Below are 17,980 nucleotides of genomic sequence, written 5' to 3'. Positions count from 1 at the left end.
ATTAAGGTGACCAATGCTTTTCAAAATAGTATTGACATCATCTGATGACTTGTTAGAAATGTTGACCCATCATCATCTAATGACTTGTTAGAAATGTTAGAAATGTAATCCTGGCACTTTGGGAGGCCAAGGTGAGTGGATCACCTGAGGTCAGGAGTTCAAGACCAGCCTGGCCAACATGGTGAAACTCCGTCTCTACTAAAAATACAAAAATTAGCCAGGGGTGGTAGCGGGTGCCTGTAATTCCAGCTACTTGGGAGGCTGAGGCAGGAGAATTGCTTGACCCCGGGAGACAAAGTTTGCAGTGAGCCGAGATTGCGCCACTGCCCTCCAGCCTGGGTACAGAGCACAACTCTGTTTCAGAAAAAAAAGAAAAAAAAAAGAAATGTTGACTCTCAAGCTCTGCTGAATCAGAACTCTCATTTTTAACAAGATTCAAAAACAATTTGCAAGCACATTAAAGTCTGAAAAGTGCTGTTACAGATTATGAATGGCATTGTCACCTCCACAAGACAGTGCTGATGTAGCCCTGTCAGTAAGTGCTTGTTGAATTTACTCAATCTAGATTCAAACAATGAAAAGTGTTTCAGGAGGGTAGTGATAACAGTAATAATCAAGGAACTACCTGTTTCTTTGTAGTTCTTTCATAGCTATCTGGATGTCACAGAATTACCCATCTTTCTTTCTAGATGCGTCTTTCAGTCTGATTCTGTCCATGCTGGGTGGTCATTTGGATGTCTTGTGAATACAGTAGATATACACACAAATATGTGTATGGATGAGAGAGCAACAGAATTAAAATACAAATCAACATAGTATATGAGTTTAGGGAGTTAAATATTAGATTTTGATTAGTCAAGGATGCGTAATATTTTGTAATATTGCAACATATAAGGTAACTAACAAATAAAAATACGGGGAGATGACATAAAAAGTTCCAGCAAAAGGTAAGAAAGGAAAAGGAACATAAAACAGTTGAAACAACAGTGTTCATTTATAAATACAGCTCAACCACATACTCTTTACAAGAGATAAACCTAAAATATAAGGAAACAGAAGAAGATAAAGGTAAAAAGATGGACAGAAGACATACCATACAAAAATTGATGCAGAGAAGGCTTGGTGTAGTCAGACTGGTAAGAGATAAGCAAAAAGCTTTACTGGAAATAAAGAGGGCAGTTTATGATGATAAAAGGTATTATTCATCAGGAAGGCATAACAACTCTGAATTTGTATTATCCAATATAACACTTTAAGTAGGAGATTTTGAATACATTGTTATAACTGATAGAACACATTGTTAACTGATAGAACAAGATGAGACCAAAAATTTTTTAAAATACTTATATAAGACAGCATACTTAATGCAATTAAACCTTTAATGAGGCCGACCACGAAGAGAAGACCTCATTAACCAATGTTGAGGTGAAGAGGATATCACAAAAGCTTATGAGAAGATATTATAAAAACTTGATGTCAGTGCATTTGAAATTTAGATGAAGTTAGACATACTATTAGAAATCTACAACTTAACAGACACAGCGGGAAATAGAAAATCTGAATAGTCCTATTAAACATGATCCTTAATGGGAAGTGCCACCCACTAGTTTTGAAGTCTGGAATTTACAAAAGAAAAGAAAATAAAACAAAACAGAAACTACCCACAAGCAAAACTCCTGGTCCAGAAGGTTTCACCAGTGAATCTACCACACACGCACGTAAAATTGTGACCAAATTGCACTCCAGAAATGGAAAAGTTGTTTTGTTTGTTTTCACAGGGTCTTGCCCTGGGCTAGAGTGCAAGTGGTACCATCATGGCTCACTGCACCCTCCTCCTCCTGGGCCCAAGTGATCCTCCCACCTCAGCCTCCTGAGTGACTGGGACCATAAGCATGTGCCACCACACCCTACTAATGTGTTAATTTTTTTGTAGAGATGGGGTCTCACTAGGTTGTCTAGGCTGATCTTGAACTCCTGGGCTCAGGTGATTTTCCTACCTTGGCCTCCCAGAGTGCTGGGATTACTGGTGGGAACCACCATGCTTGGCCCGAGAAAAGTCGTTTAGCATTTCAAAAATCATATCAGTGTCATCCACCACATTAACAGAGTAAATCAGAAAAGTCATCTCATTTCAATAGATACAGAAAAAGCATTTAATAAAAGTCAGCATCCATTCATGAGGAAAAGGTCTTAGAAAACTAGCAATAGAAGGAAACTTTGTTAATCTGGGAATAGTATTTGTTAAAAACCTGCAGCAACCATAATACTGGAGAAATGTTGAAAGCTTTCTTTCCAAGAAAGCTGAATTTCCAAGATTGAGAATATATGAGAGTAGTGTCTGTTACCTCCTTTCTAAATCATCACTGTACGAAAGATCCCAGCTACGTTACTGATGCAGGTAAATCCATCGTTGCATAAAATTCTGTTGGGCACCCCCATTCTGTAGAGATCAGTGCAGTTTCAGCATCCCAACATAAGTTTGTTTTGGTGGATTTGATGGGCCTGAATCAGAAACTTACATGGAGTAGCAAAACTAACCTACTTTTTTTTTTTTTTTTTAAGAGGTGAGGTCTCTGTCATCCAGGCTGGAGCACATACAGTGGTACAATCATAGCTCACTGCAGCTGTGAAATGTTGGGCTCAGGTGATCCTCCCACCCCGGCCTCCTGAGTAACTGAAACTACAGGTGTGTGTCACCATGCCTGGCCTTTTTTTTTTTTTTTTCCCTTGTAGAGATGGGGTGGTGGTGTGTTGCCCAGGCTGGTCTCAGACTCCTGGGCTCAAGTGATTTCCCACCTCGGCCTCCCAAAACCCTGGGATTACAGGCATCAGCCCTTGCGCCCGGCCTGCCAAAATGTTCTTGAAGAAGAACAATTTCCTGTTGGATGTTTAAATTTTTAAAGCTGTTGTAATTTAGTTAGTGTCCAGTTCTTGAACAGAGATCTAAGTAGGTAAGTCTGTATCCAGTAGAACAGAATAGGGAGTCCAAAACTAGATCCACGCATAAAGGAGAATGTGATTTATGATAAAGATGGGGTTACAGAGCAGTGGAGAATGTTAGTTTTTTAAATAATTGGTTAAGGAACAACTGGATGTTAATTTGGGGGGGGGGAATGAAACTAGATTCCTGTTTTACACAGAAGTCAAATGCAAATGCATTGTGCATTTAGATGTGAGAGAGAGCCCAGTGTTTCGAAGGTAGTAGATTTTTTTCGAAAAATTTCTTAGACTCCAAAAGTACAGTACTAATTGTAAAGCAAAAGTTGATAAAATTAAGAACTTTTATTCATCAAAGTATACGATTAAGAGAGTAACAAAAAGCAAAAGTTGATAAAATTAAGAACTTTTATTCATCAAAGTATACGATTAAGAGAGTAACAAGGCAAGCTGCCTGTAACCAGTAGGGGCTTACTCATATTCAGAATATGTATTTTTTAAAATCCTAGAAATTTGTAAGAAATGGGCTTACAATTCAGTAGAAAAAACAGAAAAGCAATCTGAATGTACATTTCACGAAGTGATGTATAAGTGGCCAGTACACATCAAAAAATGCTCATAGTCACTAATTTTGCATAGGAAAATGCAAATTAAAACCACACTGTAGTACCACAGCACAAATACACTTAGCATAATGGTTGAAATTAGACTGATGATTGCATGCTGTAGTGAAGGAGTGGAGCATGGGAATTTTTCATAAACTGCTAGTGGAAAAATTGATTGGAACAAAAAAAGACTGGAAAAACAACAGGACAGCATCTCTGTGTATACCAAACGATGCGGAACAAGAATCTTACAAGTGGCAGTGTTCATAGTAGCCCCAAACTGGAAATAATCCAGGTGTCAGTCAGTAGTGGAATGGATAAATTATCATTTGTTCATGTATTGGGGTATTGTAAAGCAATGGTAATGGACAAACTACGGTTTATAGGATAAGATGAAGTAAACAGTTCTACTGTATTACATTAGTCTCTACTTGCCCTGCTATAAATAAATACCCAAGACTGGGTAATTTATAAAGAAAAAAGGTTTAGTTGGCTCATGGTTCTTTCTTCAGGCTGTACGGGAAACATGAAAGCCTCTGGGGAGGCCTCAGGAAAACGTTCGATCATGGCAGAAGGTGTTGGAGAAGCAGGCATGTCTTACATGGCCTGCAAAGTCAGGCAAAACGGGGAGGTGCCACACAGTTTTAAACAGCCATTTTTTGTGAGAACTCTATCATGAGAATAGCATTAAGAGGGACGATGCTAAACCATTAGAAACCACCGTCATAATCCAATAACCTCCTCCCAGGGCCCTCCTCCAATATTGGGGATTACAATTCGACATGAGATTCAGGCAGGGACACAGATCCAAACGGTATCACCTGCTCATATGAAAACATCACGCCTGTGATCCTGGCACTTTGGGAGGCCGAGACGGGTGGATCACGAGGTCAGGAGACTGAGACCATCCTGGCTAACACGGTAAAACCCCATCTCTACTAAAAATACAAAAAATCAGCCCAGCATGGTGGCGGGTGCCTGTAGTCCCAGCTACTCTGGAGGCTGAGGCAGGAGAATGGCGTGAACCCGGGAGGCGGAGCTTGCAGTGAGCTGAGATTGCGCCACCGCACTCCAGCCTGGGCGACAGAGACTCTGTCTCAAAAATAAATAAATAAATAAAACCAAATCTGGTTTTGGAGGTCAGGATAGTAGTAACTTTTAAGGAAGAGGAAGGAGGTGTTGGTTAGAAAGGGTCATAGAGTGGTATGGTGGGTTTCTGGGATGCTGGCCATTTTTCCCCCATTTTGTGACACAGATTGATTTCATGATAGTAATTTAAGCTTTGTGCTAATGGTTTTTATGCTTTCTACAATATTGTACTAAATAAGTTTAAACATAGTATATAACAGTGACATGGATAATAAAAACAGAAGTTAACATTTTTATAAAAAGTGTTTGCTGTGTGTTACAGGTTTCATTCTGTGTGCCTGTTGGTGGTACCTCATTTAAACTTTGTAACAAGGAATAGGGTCAGTATAGTAATACCTCTGCTTCATAGATAGGGAAACGAAGGCTTTGAATAGTTAAGAAATTTCCCAGTCACAGCCTTAGTCTTTTACTGTTTATAAGAACTTTTTATATATTAAGGACCTCAATTCTTTTTATTTATATTCCTTCCCACCTTTTTCTTTTTAATGTGCAGATTTAAAAGCCCTCATTCCCCCCATTATTTGAATTTAGATTTTCAATTTTTTTGCTTTTACAAATACCAGGATAAACATGGTTGACATCTTTATCCACATCATGGATTATTGCCTTAGTATAAGTTTCTAGAAGTTCTTTTTAAAAGTGAACAAGGTTGTTCTACAGAATTGAATTGAATAAATGTGTTTTTGACTATGAATGATAAAATGTTTAGAAAAGTTAGCCATCTTTCACCAGTTATACTATCCTTTTACTTATTTAAGAAATACTAATCATGTGGATTGGGAAAGTTAAGGACCTCACTGTAATGGACAGAGAAGAGAATCTAAAGTCTGAAAGCAATGCTAGGGGCAGTAGACTTTCCAGCTTCCGCAGGGGTGGAGGACTTGAAATTTGTATTTTGGAAAGGTCACTTTAGTCATGTTATTGAGGAGATCCAGAATTGCAAATAGAATAAAGACAGAGCTATTAGGAATCTTTTTGGTAATCTTAAGTGAGATATGTTGTGTGCAGATGAAAAGGTTGTGTTTGAGTGTTCTGTTAGGAGAGGGAATGAGCAAGATTGGGCAGCTGTTGGGGAAGAAATCTTAACATGACTCCCGAAGTGTTGATTCTGGTTGACTGGGTAGGAAATGGTGTCATTCCCTGTGGTGGAAAGTAGAGGTGGAACTTAACGTTTGGGGAGCTTTGTTCTCTTCGTTTTGCAGAGTCTGTGCCACATTCAGTTAGAGATGGTATTCTCCACAAGATGGGCACTGGCCCCATGAGCCTTTATTGCACATTGACTGTGCATTACTCTACAGTACTTGCAGATAACATTGGGCCATTTATTAATTGGCAGAACTGTTCTGAGTACGTCGTATGTATTAAAGCACTAAACCTTCATAACAACCTTTACAGGTAGGTATTATTATCATTATAAGGTATTAGGTATGCATGGTCACCAGTAGCACTGGGATCTCCAACCCCAGCAGCCTGGCTTGAGAGTCTGTGTCCTTCACTGTTGGACCACCATTATTATGTGTCTTGAAAATGGTGGAAGTCCAAAGTATTTTGCTACTGAACTACATGGTCGGTTGTGTTGTGGCTGTTAACTGGTTCATTCAGGAGGACAGGCACAAGTATTTTGAATCTAGTCATTCTTGTTGACCAAGGTTTTAGGCTTTGGTCTGTGATTACAAATAGGTTGAATTTAAGAAAAATCTTTTTTTAAATCATTTTCTTAAAAATTGCCTTTTATTAGATACCAATACTTTTATGGACCAGAGTGTTAATTTTTCATTTCTGCCGCGGATATCATGATCATGGTTCATCCTATCCGTGGGATAATTATTGGCTCTTCTTTCTTTGTGGTGAGCTTGCCAGGTCTAGATTCTCTTAGGACTGTTTGAAAGGTGCAGAGGAATCCAACAACCTTGGGTTGAGAAGTTTAGTTCTGTGTTTTATGTTTGTTTTCCTGTTTCTATACCCAACCTTTGATTACCTGTGTCAGTGGAGAGCACCATAAGGTTTCACCTGGTTTGGGGATGCTGGCGATATTGTTTTCCATAAACCTGGCAGCAGGTGCAAAATAGCATCTCAGAAATATTCCTTTGAGTTGGTTTGTGAGGAGCTGGTCCATTGGAGAAGTCCCTCAATAATTAAAAGATTACTTATTTAACTTGTATTATGGTTCTTAATTGATGAAAATCTCATAGGTGAAAATGAGTCTTAAAGGTTGTTGCTGTTGCTTTACAAAAAGGTTTTCTGAAGATTTTCTCAATACAGGTTTATATTCATTTTAATCACTATTGATCTTTTATACCATTTACTACATAACTTGTGTTGAGTGACATATACCTGTTTATAGTGAGAAAAGTTTTTTAATATTGAATATCCTAAAGTTCTTATTTAAAGAGCTATTAGATATATCAAATGATACAAACATTAGGATATGAATATTTCCTTTAAACTTCACTTATCTTCTTATAGGAGGAGAGACTTCAGCATGCAAACCTTCATCTGTTCGGCTTGCACCGTCATTTTCATTCCATGCTGCTGGCCTTCAGATGGCTGGACAGATGCCCCATTCACACCCGTACAGTGACCGTCGCCAGCCAAGCATAAGTGACCAGCAGGTTTCTGCCTTAGCGTATTCTGACCAGATTCAGCAACCTCTAACCAACCAGGTAAGTTCATGGAGTATCAGAAATGACGGTTGGAATGGCAGTTTATTCCTTCAAAATGTTGGAATACTAAATAGGCAAAATGCTTTAATGGTTTTCAATTTTACAAGTTTTACATGCAACATGGGATTATGGATTGAGAAAACGTGGTATTAAGAAGTTTGCATTAAAATGTGTATGGGTTTTTTTTTTTTTTTTTTTTTTTTTTTGCATTTTTAGTTGTATTTCACTTAAACAGTCATAAACATGCCCACAGTCTCTCATTCTGTAATAGAGAGGGGGAAAGTTATTTCTGAAGAATATTAAAGGAACTTAAAGAAAAGGCTTATTTTTATGGAAAGGTGGCTAAGTTAAAGATGTTACAGGAAAGCAAGTCAGAGTCCATTACAGCAAACTTACAGAACCGAATTTGTGTTATTTTAAACTACCTTTCTACACATTTGTAAAAATAAATACAAAACTCCTTAAGATTCAAAAGAGATGTATGCAAATTAGCTGTGCTATTTATTCAATATTCAGACAGGCTATTCACCCTTTTTCTATGAAGTGAATGGTGTAAATAGAATAAATGCTGAACTCTTTTGGTACACACACACGCACATATACACGTGCATATATATGTATGTGTATGTATTTTTAATATCTTTCTAAATTAACTGCACCGTCTACATTGATTTTGGTTTGGGGAGACTTATTAGCTGTAGTTGGGAGATAAAGTTTCTTGCCCCGCTGATATTTGATGTGTGATGAGCACTGAAAATGGCTGCTTTTCCATGGACTTAGAAATTTGGTTTGCCATTCTTTTGTTTAGTTCTTTTAATATATCGTGTGAGGATAAAAGAGTTGGGAGATTTAAAAGTATTTCTTTTCCTGGATTATTTGAAGGAATTGTATTTTCTCTAATTCAGTTATATATATGGTTTTAATGAAAAATTGGTTACAGCGACACATCATCTTTATTAAGGGGTGTCTTGTTTGTATTAAAATGTGTTTGTAATAAAATTTTGCTAGTAGTTAGGCTGGCATAGTGTTTATACGATATATAACATGTTAATAACATTCACAGTTAAATAGTTACAATAAGATGAATTTTGGCAGGACTTAAGATTTTCTTTTATGCAGTGAATTGATTGAGTTTATTTGTGTGTTTGAGAATTGGGACAGTTGTTCAGGATGTCCAAGTTTAGGAAGTGTTTAATTGTGTACCAGAAGAAAACTTCTGGAAATCTAATAATAATAACATGATGATCCATTTGCACTTTGAGGAAGCCAAGTTGATTCAGGTTAATTTTTCTGCTTGTTCCAAAGCAGCCTGTCAGGCAGAGTGCTGTTTTTAATGTGTTTCACAGCTGAAAGGACTGCGCTGCTATTTGTGACTTTTCCATGTGTGTGAGCAGGCTTCCTTCTTCTTAGATACAGTGCTATTTCAGGTCTAACCTCTGGTGTCTGCAGAGGGCTAGGAAAACTTCCAGTCCTTTAAAGTCATTTTTATCATTATATTATTTTAGTAAATAATTTAATTAGCAAAGCACCTATTTTTATATCCAACTAACATCTTATGTGTATTTGGATCATATAAAATAAGAGATATTTTACTTACTGTTTCTGTTTTAAGCTGTGAAATACTTTTAAAGATTTATGTGATATAAAAAGACTATCTTTAAAGTAATAATACTCAGCCAAATATTTCTGCCAAAATCCAAAAATTTCTGGGCCTAATAAAGTAGTCATAGTAGAGAATACCTTTCCTGTAACTAAAGTGTAGGCTGTGTATTAAGCCTATTCATAGAACCTGGCTTCAAGGTCTTGGTCGGCTCATGGTTGACTTGGTCGGTTGTAGGATTTGAGTCAGGTCATATCTGTTCCTGGGGTGTAAAACTGGCACCTCCGACTAGAACTCCTCCACACATACAAAGTACCTTTTAGCTATAAACTTACTGTAATTTCATTATGTAATTTCCATTGTTTCTTGTTAATCATCCTACCAGATGTCTTTTAAAAGAGAAATAGAGCAAAAAGTAGGTGTAGAACAGGATGACTGATGTTTGGAATGCTGAGTTTCTGGGCTATTCTAGTTTTCACAATACCTTTCATAGTCCCTAATTTCTCCTAGTACCCTGGATATGTGTTACGGATGCTACTCAGCTTTATTAATGCTCTCAAAATAATAAAGGCAGAATACAGTGTTTCTGATTCTTCATTATATATGAAAACAGGAGGTAAATATAAATAAAATGAAATAAGTATTATAATGGAAAACAGTTTTTGAAAGGAGTCCTAGAGCTTATACTAAAGAATCTTTTCAGGAAAAAAGTTAATTATTGTTTTAGCTCTTATAACTGATCTAAGCAGGAGTTTTGTAATCTGAGTGAAGTAAAAGGAGCCAGAGATGTGAGCGTTGAGGGCATGCTGTTTCTAGCTTCCAGAGCCAGATAGCTGAGGCAGCAGGAGGAGGTCACATCAACTTCCCTTTTATTAGGTTTATGACCCCCTTGCTAAAGGGATCATTCCTGCAGCTTGGTGAGTTCCTGGGTCCTCTGAACACCATGGGCTTACTTTTTGGTTTAGAAGGTAGAAGGGAGCTTGCTCTATTACTGTACATTGTCTTGACTTTGACTAGCCGAAGCAGGAAGTAGAGAAAGTGTCAGATGTTTAGTTCTGGCCTTGAGTCTTAGTATAGATGTAAAAGTAGGTATTTGGAAAAGCTGCTTTCTAGTTCTGGATATGTACTGATGGCATCACAATGTTCCAAAACAAAAATTTGGTTAACATGAAATCACAATGAAAGCACAGGAGTATTACTTGCTTTGTAGACATTTATTTGTTCTTTCCATGTATTTTGAGCATCTCAATACAGGGTGTTGTTTGAAGCATGAAATACAAACAACTTGGCCTTGTAGGCAGAGTTTGACCGGTTGTAGAAAAGATTAGCAATGTTTTGTGAAATGCTAAGCACACACACACATATGGAGTGCAGAAATTTGATCATGTAACTCATGTTTATATTCTGTTTTGTATATGTACTATATGTTTAAAATTGTTTTTTTAATTGTGTGTGATTTTGGTGTTTTTAAGTGAGCGTCATTACTCCTGGATGTAGTCACTGATTCTTTTTTCAGATGTTTGAAATACCAGTGGAATTGTAAATTGGCAAGTTAAAAACTTAAAGACATTCACAGTTTTTTAATGTAACTAATTTTAATAAATGTATGTGTTTATTTTAGGCATACCTCAATTACTTTGTCCAACAAATAGCCTAAAAATGATTGCTAAGAGGGTAGACTAGAGCCGTAACATTGATAGGGAGCTCCTGGCAAGAGTGTCCTTGTTAAGAGTCTGGAGTTAGGCCTGGACATCTTCAGCTATAATATTACAGGAACTGCACTATGATAATATTTCAGACCACACGGATGGTGATTTTCCTGTTCTTTAACTGGCTCTGGGACCTTGGTCAAGTTCTTTAACATTGAAGACTCTGGTTTCTCTTGTGTAAAATGGTCACAGGAATGCTATTTAACTCCCTTGAGATTGTTGAGGGGATTACATGGGAGACTTGTAAAAATATGCATGCTAAAAACATGTCGTTCAGTAAACACCTGCTAGTGTTACTGTTACTTTATTGTTAAGTTATTCGGTTGACCCTACCAATGGCTTATACTTCCTATCAAGTTTTATTATAGCTGTAATGAAGCATTGCACTGATTCAGATTTTGTGAAACCTCACATTTAGGCTGTACTCCACCAGCCCAAGAAAGGGGATTACTGAATAAACTACCTGCATGAAAACAATGCTGGGAACTTAAAAAAGGAAACACATTTAAGGGAAACCTTTCATCACCCTAAATGCTTACAGCATTCATTCACAAAAAAACTAACATGTTTATTACCCATATTGATTTATGCATTAAGTCCTTAAGGAATAGTATAAAAATATTCTGTGAACTTAGCATTACCTACTGTTTAGAAAAGTAAGACTATATATTTGAAAAATTAAATAAGTTACATCATCTTAATTCTGATGATTTTTGTCAGACAAATAGTTATAATCACCAAGGGTTCCCCCCCTCCCCTTCAGCCTTATTTGGAATTTTAAGAAGCAGAGGTCCTTGAGAAGAGGCTCTGTTATTTCAGTAAATGGGTGAATCTGCCCTCTGGGTAACAACTGTTTAGAGTTTGAGTATACATGCAGAAGAAACCAGTGTTAATGTTGGTTCATGATAAAGCACACGTAGGTAAATGCCATAACAGTTTTATCTTTTCAGACCACATGGATGGTGATGCTTCCTGTTCTGCCCACTGGTACAACCCTCCCCTCTTCTCTTTTTTGGTGTGGGTTAGGTTAACAATTATACCATGACTCCACACATTTTTGTGAGGTCTTAGTATGATGTGTTTACTGTCACTCTGCCCCTCAGATTGACCCGAGTGTCCTTGGAGAGATGTTGTGTCAGGGTCTTCTGGCTCATTTCCCAGCACAAATGTCCAGAAGAGTTGGGCAGGAACACAAGGATGGGCCAGGGGGAATGGCTGTGACCACCTTGATGGAAATAATTGGTTTTGAGGATCTGTTGATTTCAAGAACCCCCATTGGGAACCCTTTGACTGAGGCATGACACTTGCTGGAGCAGTGGCACTCGGACAGCAATCCAGGATCATTGACACTAGCCGCAGCACTCCTGGGTGTGTGTATAGAGGGGGTGCATGCCCCTGCTCTGTCCTCTGTTGTAATGGCTGTGGAAACAGTCTAGCAGGATGCTCATGGTGCAACCCCTCATTGCCTGTCAGAAGTGTTGAGAGCCATGAGTTGGGATCAGGGAACGGGGGGACTGTGAGGGCAAGCCTTGGTTAGGGGCAGATGTTTTTTAGAGGGCAGCTGGGTCTGGTGGCGTTAGGAGCAGTTGGAGGGAATGGGGCTCTGCTGCCAGCCTCCTTTTTTGGTGCCAGCTGGGTCCTGAAATTCTATGTTAAGGAAGCTGAAAGTTGCCTCTGAGGGCTGGGTTTATCTTTGTTGGCTAGTTGTGAACCTGGTCAGGTTTTAGGAATAATTCAGAAAAAAATTTTCTTTGGGCTAATTGTGTGGTAGAGAAGCCCTCATGGGCAGCATCCTGTGTGTCTCCTAGATTGGGGTATGTCTGCAATTCCACCACTTTAAATTTGGCGGAATAGGATCAAAGCCTCAGGCAGCTGGGCATATTATCTTCTAATTTCATTTGTTTGTTCTGGTGGTTGTCTTTATTGGAATCCACATAAAAGGGAACTTGGAGAGAGAATGTATAATCATCTAATGTAGATGTCTTTTAAAAAGTAGATACATGCAGGTTACAGAAGAGGGAATTTATATCAGTGCAGTATAGTTAAAGTGCTAGTCTTTTCTGTCTATTTAAGGTGATGCCTGATATTGTCATGTTACAGAGGCGGATGCCCCAAACCTTCCGTGACCCAGCAACTGCTCCCCTGAGAAAACTTTCTGTTGACTTGATCAAAACATACAAGCATATTAATGAGGTAAGACTTGATTTGTTATAATAACATCTATCTTGCAATACGTCAGTGAGAAAAAAAGCGATTTTGTGACCTATTTACCCTAAACTTTTTTCATTCCTAGTAATTGTCATATTGATGATTATTATGAAGACTAATGATTTAGAAATAATATAATTACAACTATGTAAAATATATATTAACAAGGACTGCAAAGTATAAAGATAATTGTGGGTAACTTGATTTTTTAAGGTTGTATTTAATATATTATATTTTTTAAATTTTTATTTGTTTCTCTTTTTTTTTTCATTTGAGTTACTTCTATAATAACTCTTATTCTAAACAAGGGGAATAAGGACTCTAAAAGTATATATGTGTTAGAATTTTTGCTTGAATTTTTATATATTTGTTTCTACTTTTGCCATGGGTGTCAGAAAGCTCTGAAATATGTTTAATACCTAGTTACAGGCATTTGGCCTAGTGTATTTGATCTATCTATATTTCTGTGATTTTATTGTCTTTTAAATTTTTATGTGTGTTCTTTTATCTATGTCTTTTTATGATAAGATGTCCAGAAGCCTTTTTGTTGTAAGTAAATAAGATAAAAAACAGACACAGCACTTTAAATTGCTTGCCTTACAACTTGGTGTTTTGCCACCAAAATTTTTTCTGGTGTCTTGGACCATTGGCTTGATTGCCATTTGCTTGTGGCTTCAACTCTGTCTCCAAAGTTATTATTAAAGGAACATTTCTGGAGAAGAACCCATGCTTGCTTTCTTCTTCCAGTGGGAGCCCTGCACCCTTTCGTGTTGAAGGCTTGTCCTTTGCCAGCTTTAGAGCTGCTTAGCTGAAAAGTGAAAAGATGTTCTTAGGTACTTGCAAATTTTATAGCAACTTAATGTTATTTAATGCCAGTATTACTACATTACAGTGGCAGTGCGGCAACATAAAATTAGAATGAACTCTGTGAGAACATTTCTGAGTTAGATTTTGTACACATTTATGTATTATAAACATGTTCCAGACTAGCTTGTGATTATCTGAATATATCTGATAAATTGTTGATAACAGTATATTAATTTAAATTTGTTATTTTCTGATAAATTGTTAAAGCTACAGTTAAACTGTTGTTAACAGTAGCTTTGTTGGAGCTTGTTTTAATATGTCTTACCACCTTATAAAGTAGACTTTTTCAGATGTTACTCCATGCAGTGTAATTTATAATTTTGCCAAAGTTAGTTTACCAGTTACCTGGACTATTTCCTAGTTCATCTGTTATTTTTTTTACTAGTCTTAGAAACAGTGTTAAAGAAAATAACTCAGCCTGTGATTAACCGTAGGCTTATGGTCTTTGGGAGTGGGGGCAAAGGGGCTATAGCTGTTTCTCATTAATCGTTATATTTTTATAGGTTTAAAAACTGGGCATGTCTCAGAGGGCCTATTTATTTTAGTAAAACATCAGTTTGTTTACATTTAAACTTATTCTAAAAATACGTGGCCATAAAATCAAATACAAATAAATACATGCAAGTTACAGAAGAGAGAATTTATATCCCAAATGTGAAGTTGGGATTGACTGGAAGAGGGCATGAGAGAACTTGAACTTGAGGTAGATGAAAGTGTTACTTGGCTGTTACTTGGCTGTTTGGCATTTGGTAACTTTTGTCAAAATTCCTCATGTTGAACTCTTAAGATCCGTGCCACCTCACTGTATATAAATTATACTTTAACAAATAAATATAAACTAGGTCCTTTTACTTTTCTTGAATGGCATACTTTGGAGAAGTCACTTAACATTTTTTATTTACAAAGTCTATAAACAGTGTAACTATAATGAATTTCACTGTAGACATTTTTTTGTTGGTTATATCAGTGTTATTTTCTAACTCAAATGTCAACTGTAGAAAATAGATGTGTCTCAATATACACTGATAATTCCCTTCCCCTTACAGTGATTTAAATTTTACAGTTAGCACTATTTATTCTCATTTCAGGTTTACTATGCAAAAAAGAAGCGAAGACACCAACAGGGCCAGGGAGACGATTCTAGTCATAAGAAGGAACGGAAGGTTTACAATGATGGTTATGATGATGATAACTATGATTATATTGTAAAAAACGGAGAAAAGTGGATGGATCGTTACGAAATCGACTCCTTGATAGGCAAAGGTTCCTTTGGACAGGTAATTTAATGGAAAATTCTGAATTTTGTTAATTAGAAAGAACTTCTTAGTGAATCTTGTTGTTACAGCCCTTCCTCGAGTATACTTTTAATATTTGCAAATAGAGCTCAGCAGTGGATATGCAAGTATTTGGATGACCATAATTCTTTAAAGGTAGTGATACTGCATCAGTAATAAAAACTCCTTAGACTTCTAAAAACTTCTATGGCTACCAAGTACTCATTTTACTAATGACTGGTAAATTTAAATCACTAATAGATAGTATTGCCTTTTTGTTAGGGGTCTTGTATAGTCTGTAGATGATTGTTAATTACCTGTGCTAGAGATATTTACCTTCTTCTCTGATAGACCACTTCAAAGAGAAAAGACTTACCATGTTCAGGTGGCACAGTGGGAGTCCACTCACTTTTCAGGAGGCTTTGGAAAGCTGGGGGTTGTTCTCTGGCTTTTTCTCCCACCTCATGTTGTAACTATACCAGACCTCTAAGCAGGCAGGCTGTTTTAGTCTCTTGTATCAGTCTCACCAATACCAAGAGTTTTTGGTCTTTCTCCTTATACTTTATTTATTTATTTAGAGACAGACTCTCTTATCACCCAGGCTGGAGTGCAGTGGTGCACTCTCGACTCAGTGCAACTTCCGTTTCCCAGATTCAAATGATTCTCCTGCATCAGCCTCCCAAGTAGCTGGGATTACAGGTGTGTGCCACCGTGCCTGGCTAATTTTTGTATTTTTAGTAGAGGCAGGGTTTCACCATGTTGACCAGGCTGGTCTCAAACTCCTGACCTCAGGTAATCCACTTGCCTTGGCCTCCCAAAGTGCTGAGATATCAGGCGTGAGCCACATGCCTAGCCTTCTTGTACTTTTAAAAAGATTTTTTCGGGTCAGGTGTGGTGACTCACACCTGTAATCCCAGTACTTTGGGAAGCTGAAGCAGAAGGATCACCTGAGCCTAGGAGTTCCAGACCAGCCTGGACAATATAGCGAGACCTTGTCTCTATTTATTAAAAAAAAAAAAAAAAAAAAAAAAAAAAAAAAAAGTTGGGGGATCTCTGGCTGTGATCCCCCAGCTGTTCCCAGTTGTAAGTCCTTCTATCACATTGAGTCACAGAACCCTGTTTTGTGTGAGGTGTGATTTGCCGATAGTCCCAGTCTCTTCTGCCTTGCAACCCTTGTGGAACGAGATGGTTATTAACCTGCAGTCCAAATACATCTTCTGATTTTTTCAGTGATGAGGATAGAATGGGAATCAAAATGACTTTTCCTGAATTGCCTGTTGTTGTTGTTGTTGTTGTTTTTCTTAAACTATGGAACCTGCATGTGCTTACTTCTCTGTTCCTGCCCTGAGAGAAAGCAAAATATATGCTCCTTTTTAACCTGTGAGGAAAAAGTCGTCATGATTAAAACAGAAAATGTACTGTATGTCATTAGCAGCCACAGGTCTAAATCCAGAAAAATAAACGTGTAAGCAAATATGAACCTTTTTTGTTAGACCTGTGTCACTCCAGTGTGGCCCTATCAGTCCCTGATGTCACGTGTATATGTCTTCTTCCCATGATTTGAAAGAATTCTGGTAACTACACATAATCCAGGGACTTTTTCCTTGAATTATAACCTCTTTTTCTTCTGAGGGGTTTTTCAGTGGTTTGGGAGTCCTCTTTTTTTTTTTTTTTTTTTTTGAGACAGGGTCTCACTATATCACCCTGGCAGAAGCACAGTGGAGTAGTGATCATGGTTCACTGCCTCGACCTCCTGGGCTCAAGTGGTCCTCCTACTTCAGCCTCTAGAGTAGCTGGGACTACAGGCACGTGCCACCATGCCTGGTTAATTTGTTGTTTTTTGTGGAGGCGGGATCTCACTGTGTTGCCCAGGCTGGTCTTGAACTCGTGGGCTCAAGCAGTCCTCCCATCTCAGCTTCCCACAGTGCTGGGATTATAGGCCTGAGCCACCACACATGGCCTGGGAGTCCCTCTTGATTAAGGTATTCCTGTTTGTCAGTACGAAGCAGCTTCTCTGTCAGTCTCTTAAGGAAAGGCATTTGTCAGGCCCGGTCCTTAACTAATGGTGTGAACACCCTCTACTGGTTCCCAACCCGGCTACACAGCAGGAGGGAAGCAGTGGGCCAGCAAACGTTACCGCCTGAGCTCCGCCCTCTGAGATCAGCAGCGTTAGATTCTCAATGGAGCTCAAACCCTATTGTGAACTGTGCATGCGAGTGATCTACATTGCATACTCCTTATGAAAATCTAATGCCTAATGATCTGAGGTGGAACAGTTTGATCACCAGACCATCCACCTCACCCCTACCCTGGCCATGAAAAAATTGTTTTCCACAAAACTGGTCCTTGATGCCCATAAGGTTGTGGACTGCTGCTCTAGACCTAGACATTGCTACCTCCGCCATGACAACTTCACTAACATTTGGGCAGTTGCACTTAAGAGGTCACTTTTTTTTTTTTTTTTATTTTTTTATTTTTTGAGATGGAGTTTTGCTTTTGTCGCCCAGGCTGGAGTGTAATGGTGCGATCTTGGCTCACTGCAACCTCCGCCTTCTGGGTTCAAGTGATTCTCCTGCCTCAGCCTCTTGTGTAGCTGGAATTGCAGGTGCCCCCTACCACGCCTGGCTAATTTTTGTATTTTTAGTAGAGATGGGATTTCACCAGTGTTGGCCAGGCCGGTCTCGAACTCCTGACCTCAGGTGATCCATCCGCCTTGGCCTCCCAAAGTGTTGGGATTACAGGCATGAGCCATTGCACTGGGCCTAATAGGTTACTTTCTAACTTTCCTGAACATCTACCATGCAAATTGTGGCCATACAGGCTGCTCTCTAAGCTGATTTGCCCCTGATGATTCAGTCTTTGTGCTCATAGTTAACGTTTTTCTTCTCCCCTTCACCTTAGTTTTTCTCACACTCAGATTCCACAGAAGAAGTGAGCACAGAACTCTGTGATGACAGAGGCCCGTTTG

The 17,980-nt window shown here is 38.3% G+C and overlaps 1 protein-coding gene across 12 annotated transcripts in view; it reads left to right on the top strand.

The window, feature by feature from the left end:
• The window catches only part of DYRK1A (dual specificity tyrosine phosphorylation regulated kinase 1A), a 153,302-nt gene that overhangs the window by 105,317 nt on the left and 30,005 nt on the right, over positions 1-17,980 (top strand). For 7 of the 12 annotated variants that reach the window (XM_028844780.2, XM_077994549.1, XM_077994550.1 and 4 more), the window contains 3 exons: positions 7,158-7,354; positions 12,737-12,856; positions 14,827-15,015. In XM_028844780.2, coding sequence (XP_028700613.1) covers positions 7,158-7,354; positions 12,737-12,856; positions 14,827-15,015 — 506 coding nt within the window. Of the gene's footprint in view, positions 1-5,451; positions 6,087-7,157; positions 7,355-12,736; positions 12,857-14,826; positions 15,016-17,980 lie in introns of those variants that run through there. The other 5 variants (XM_077994553.1, XM_028844783.2, XM_028844781.2 and 2 more) reach the window with 2 other exon arrangements.

The sequence above is a fragment of the Macaca mulatta genome, chromosome 3, assembly GCF_049350105.2.
Source record: "Macaca mulatta isolate MMU2019108-1 chromosome 3, T2T-MMU8v2.0, whole genome shotgun sequence".
NCBI lineage: Eukaryota > Metazoa > Chordata > Mammalia > Primates > Cercopithecidae > Macaca > Macaca mulatta.
The sequence above is the reverse complement of the archived record's forward strand: the minus strand, read 5'-3'. Positions and strand labels throughout refer to the sequence as shown.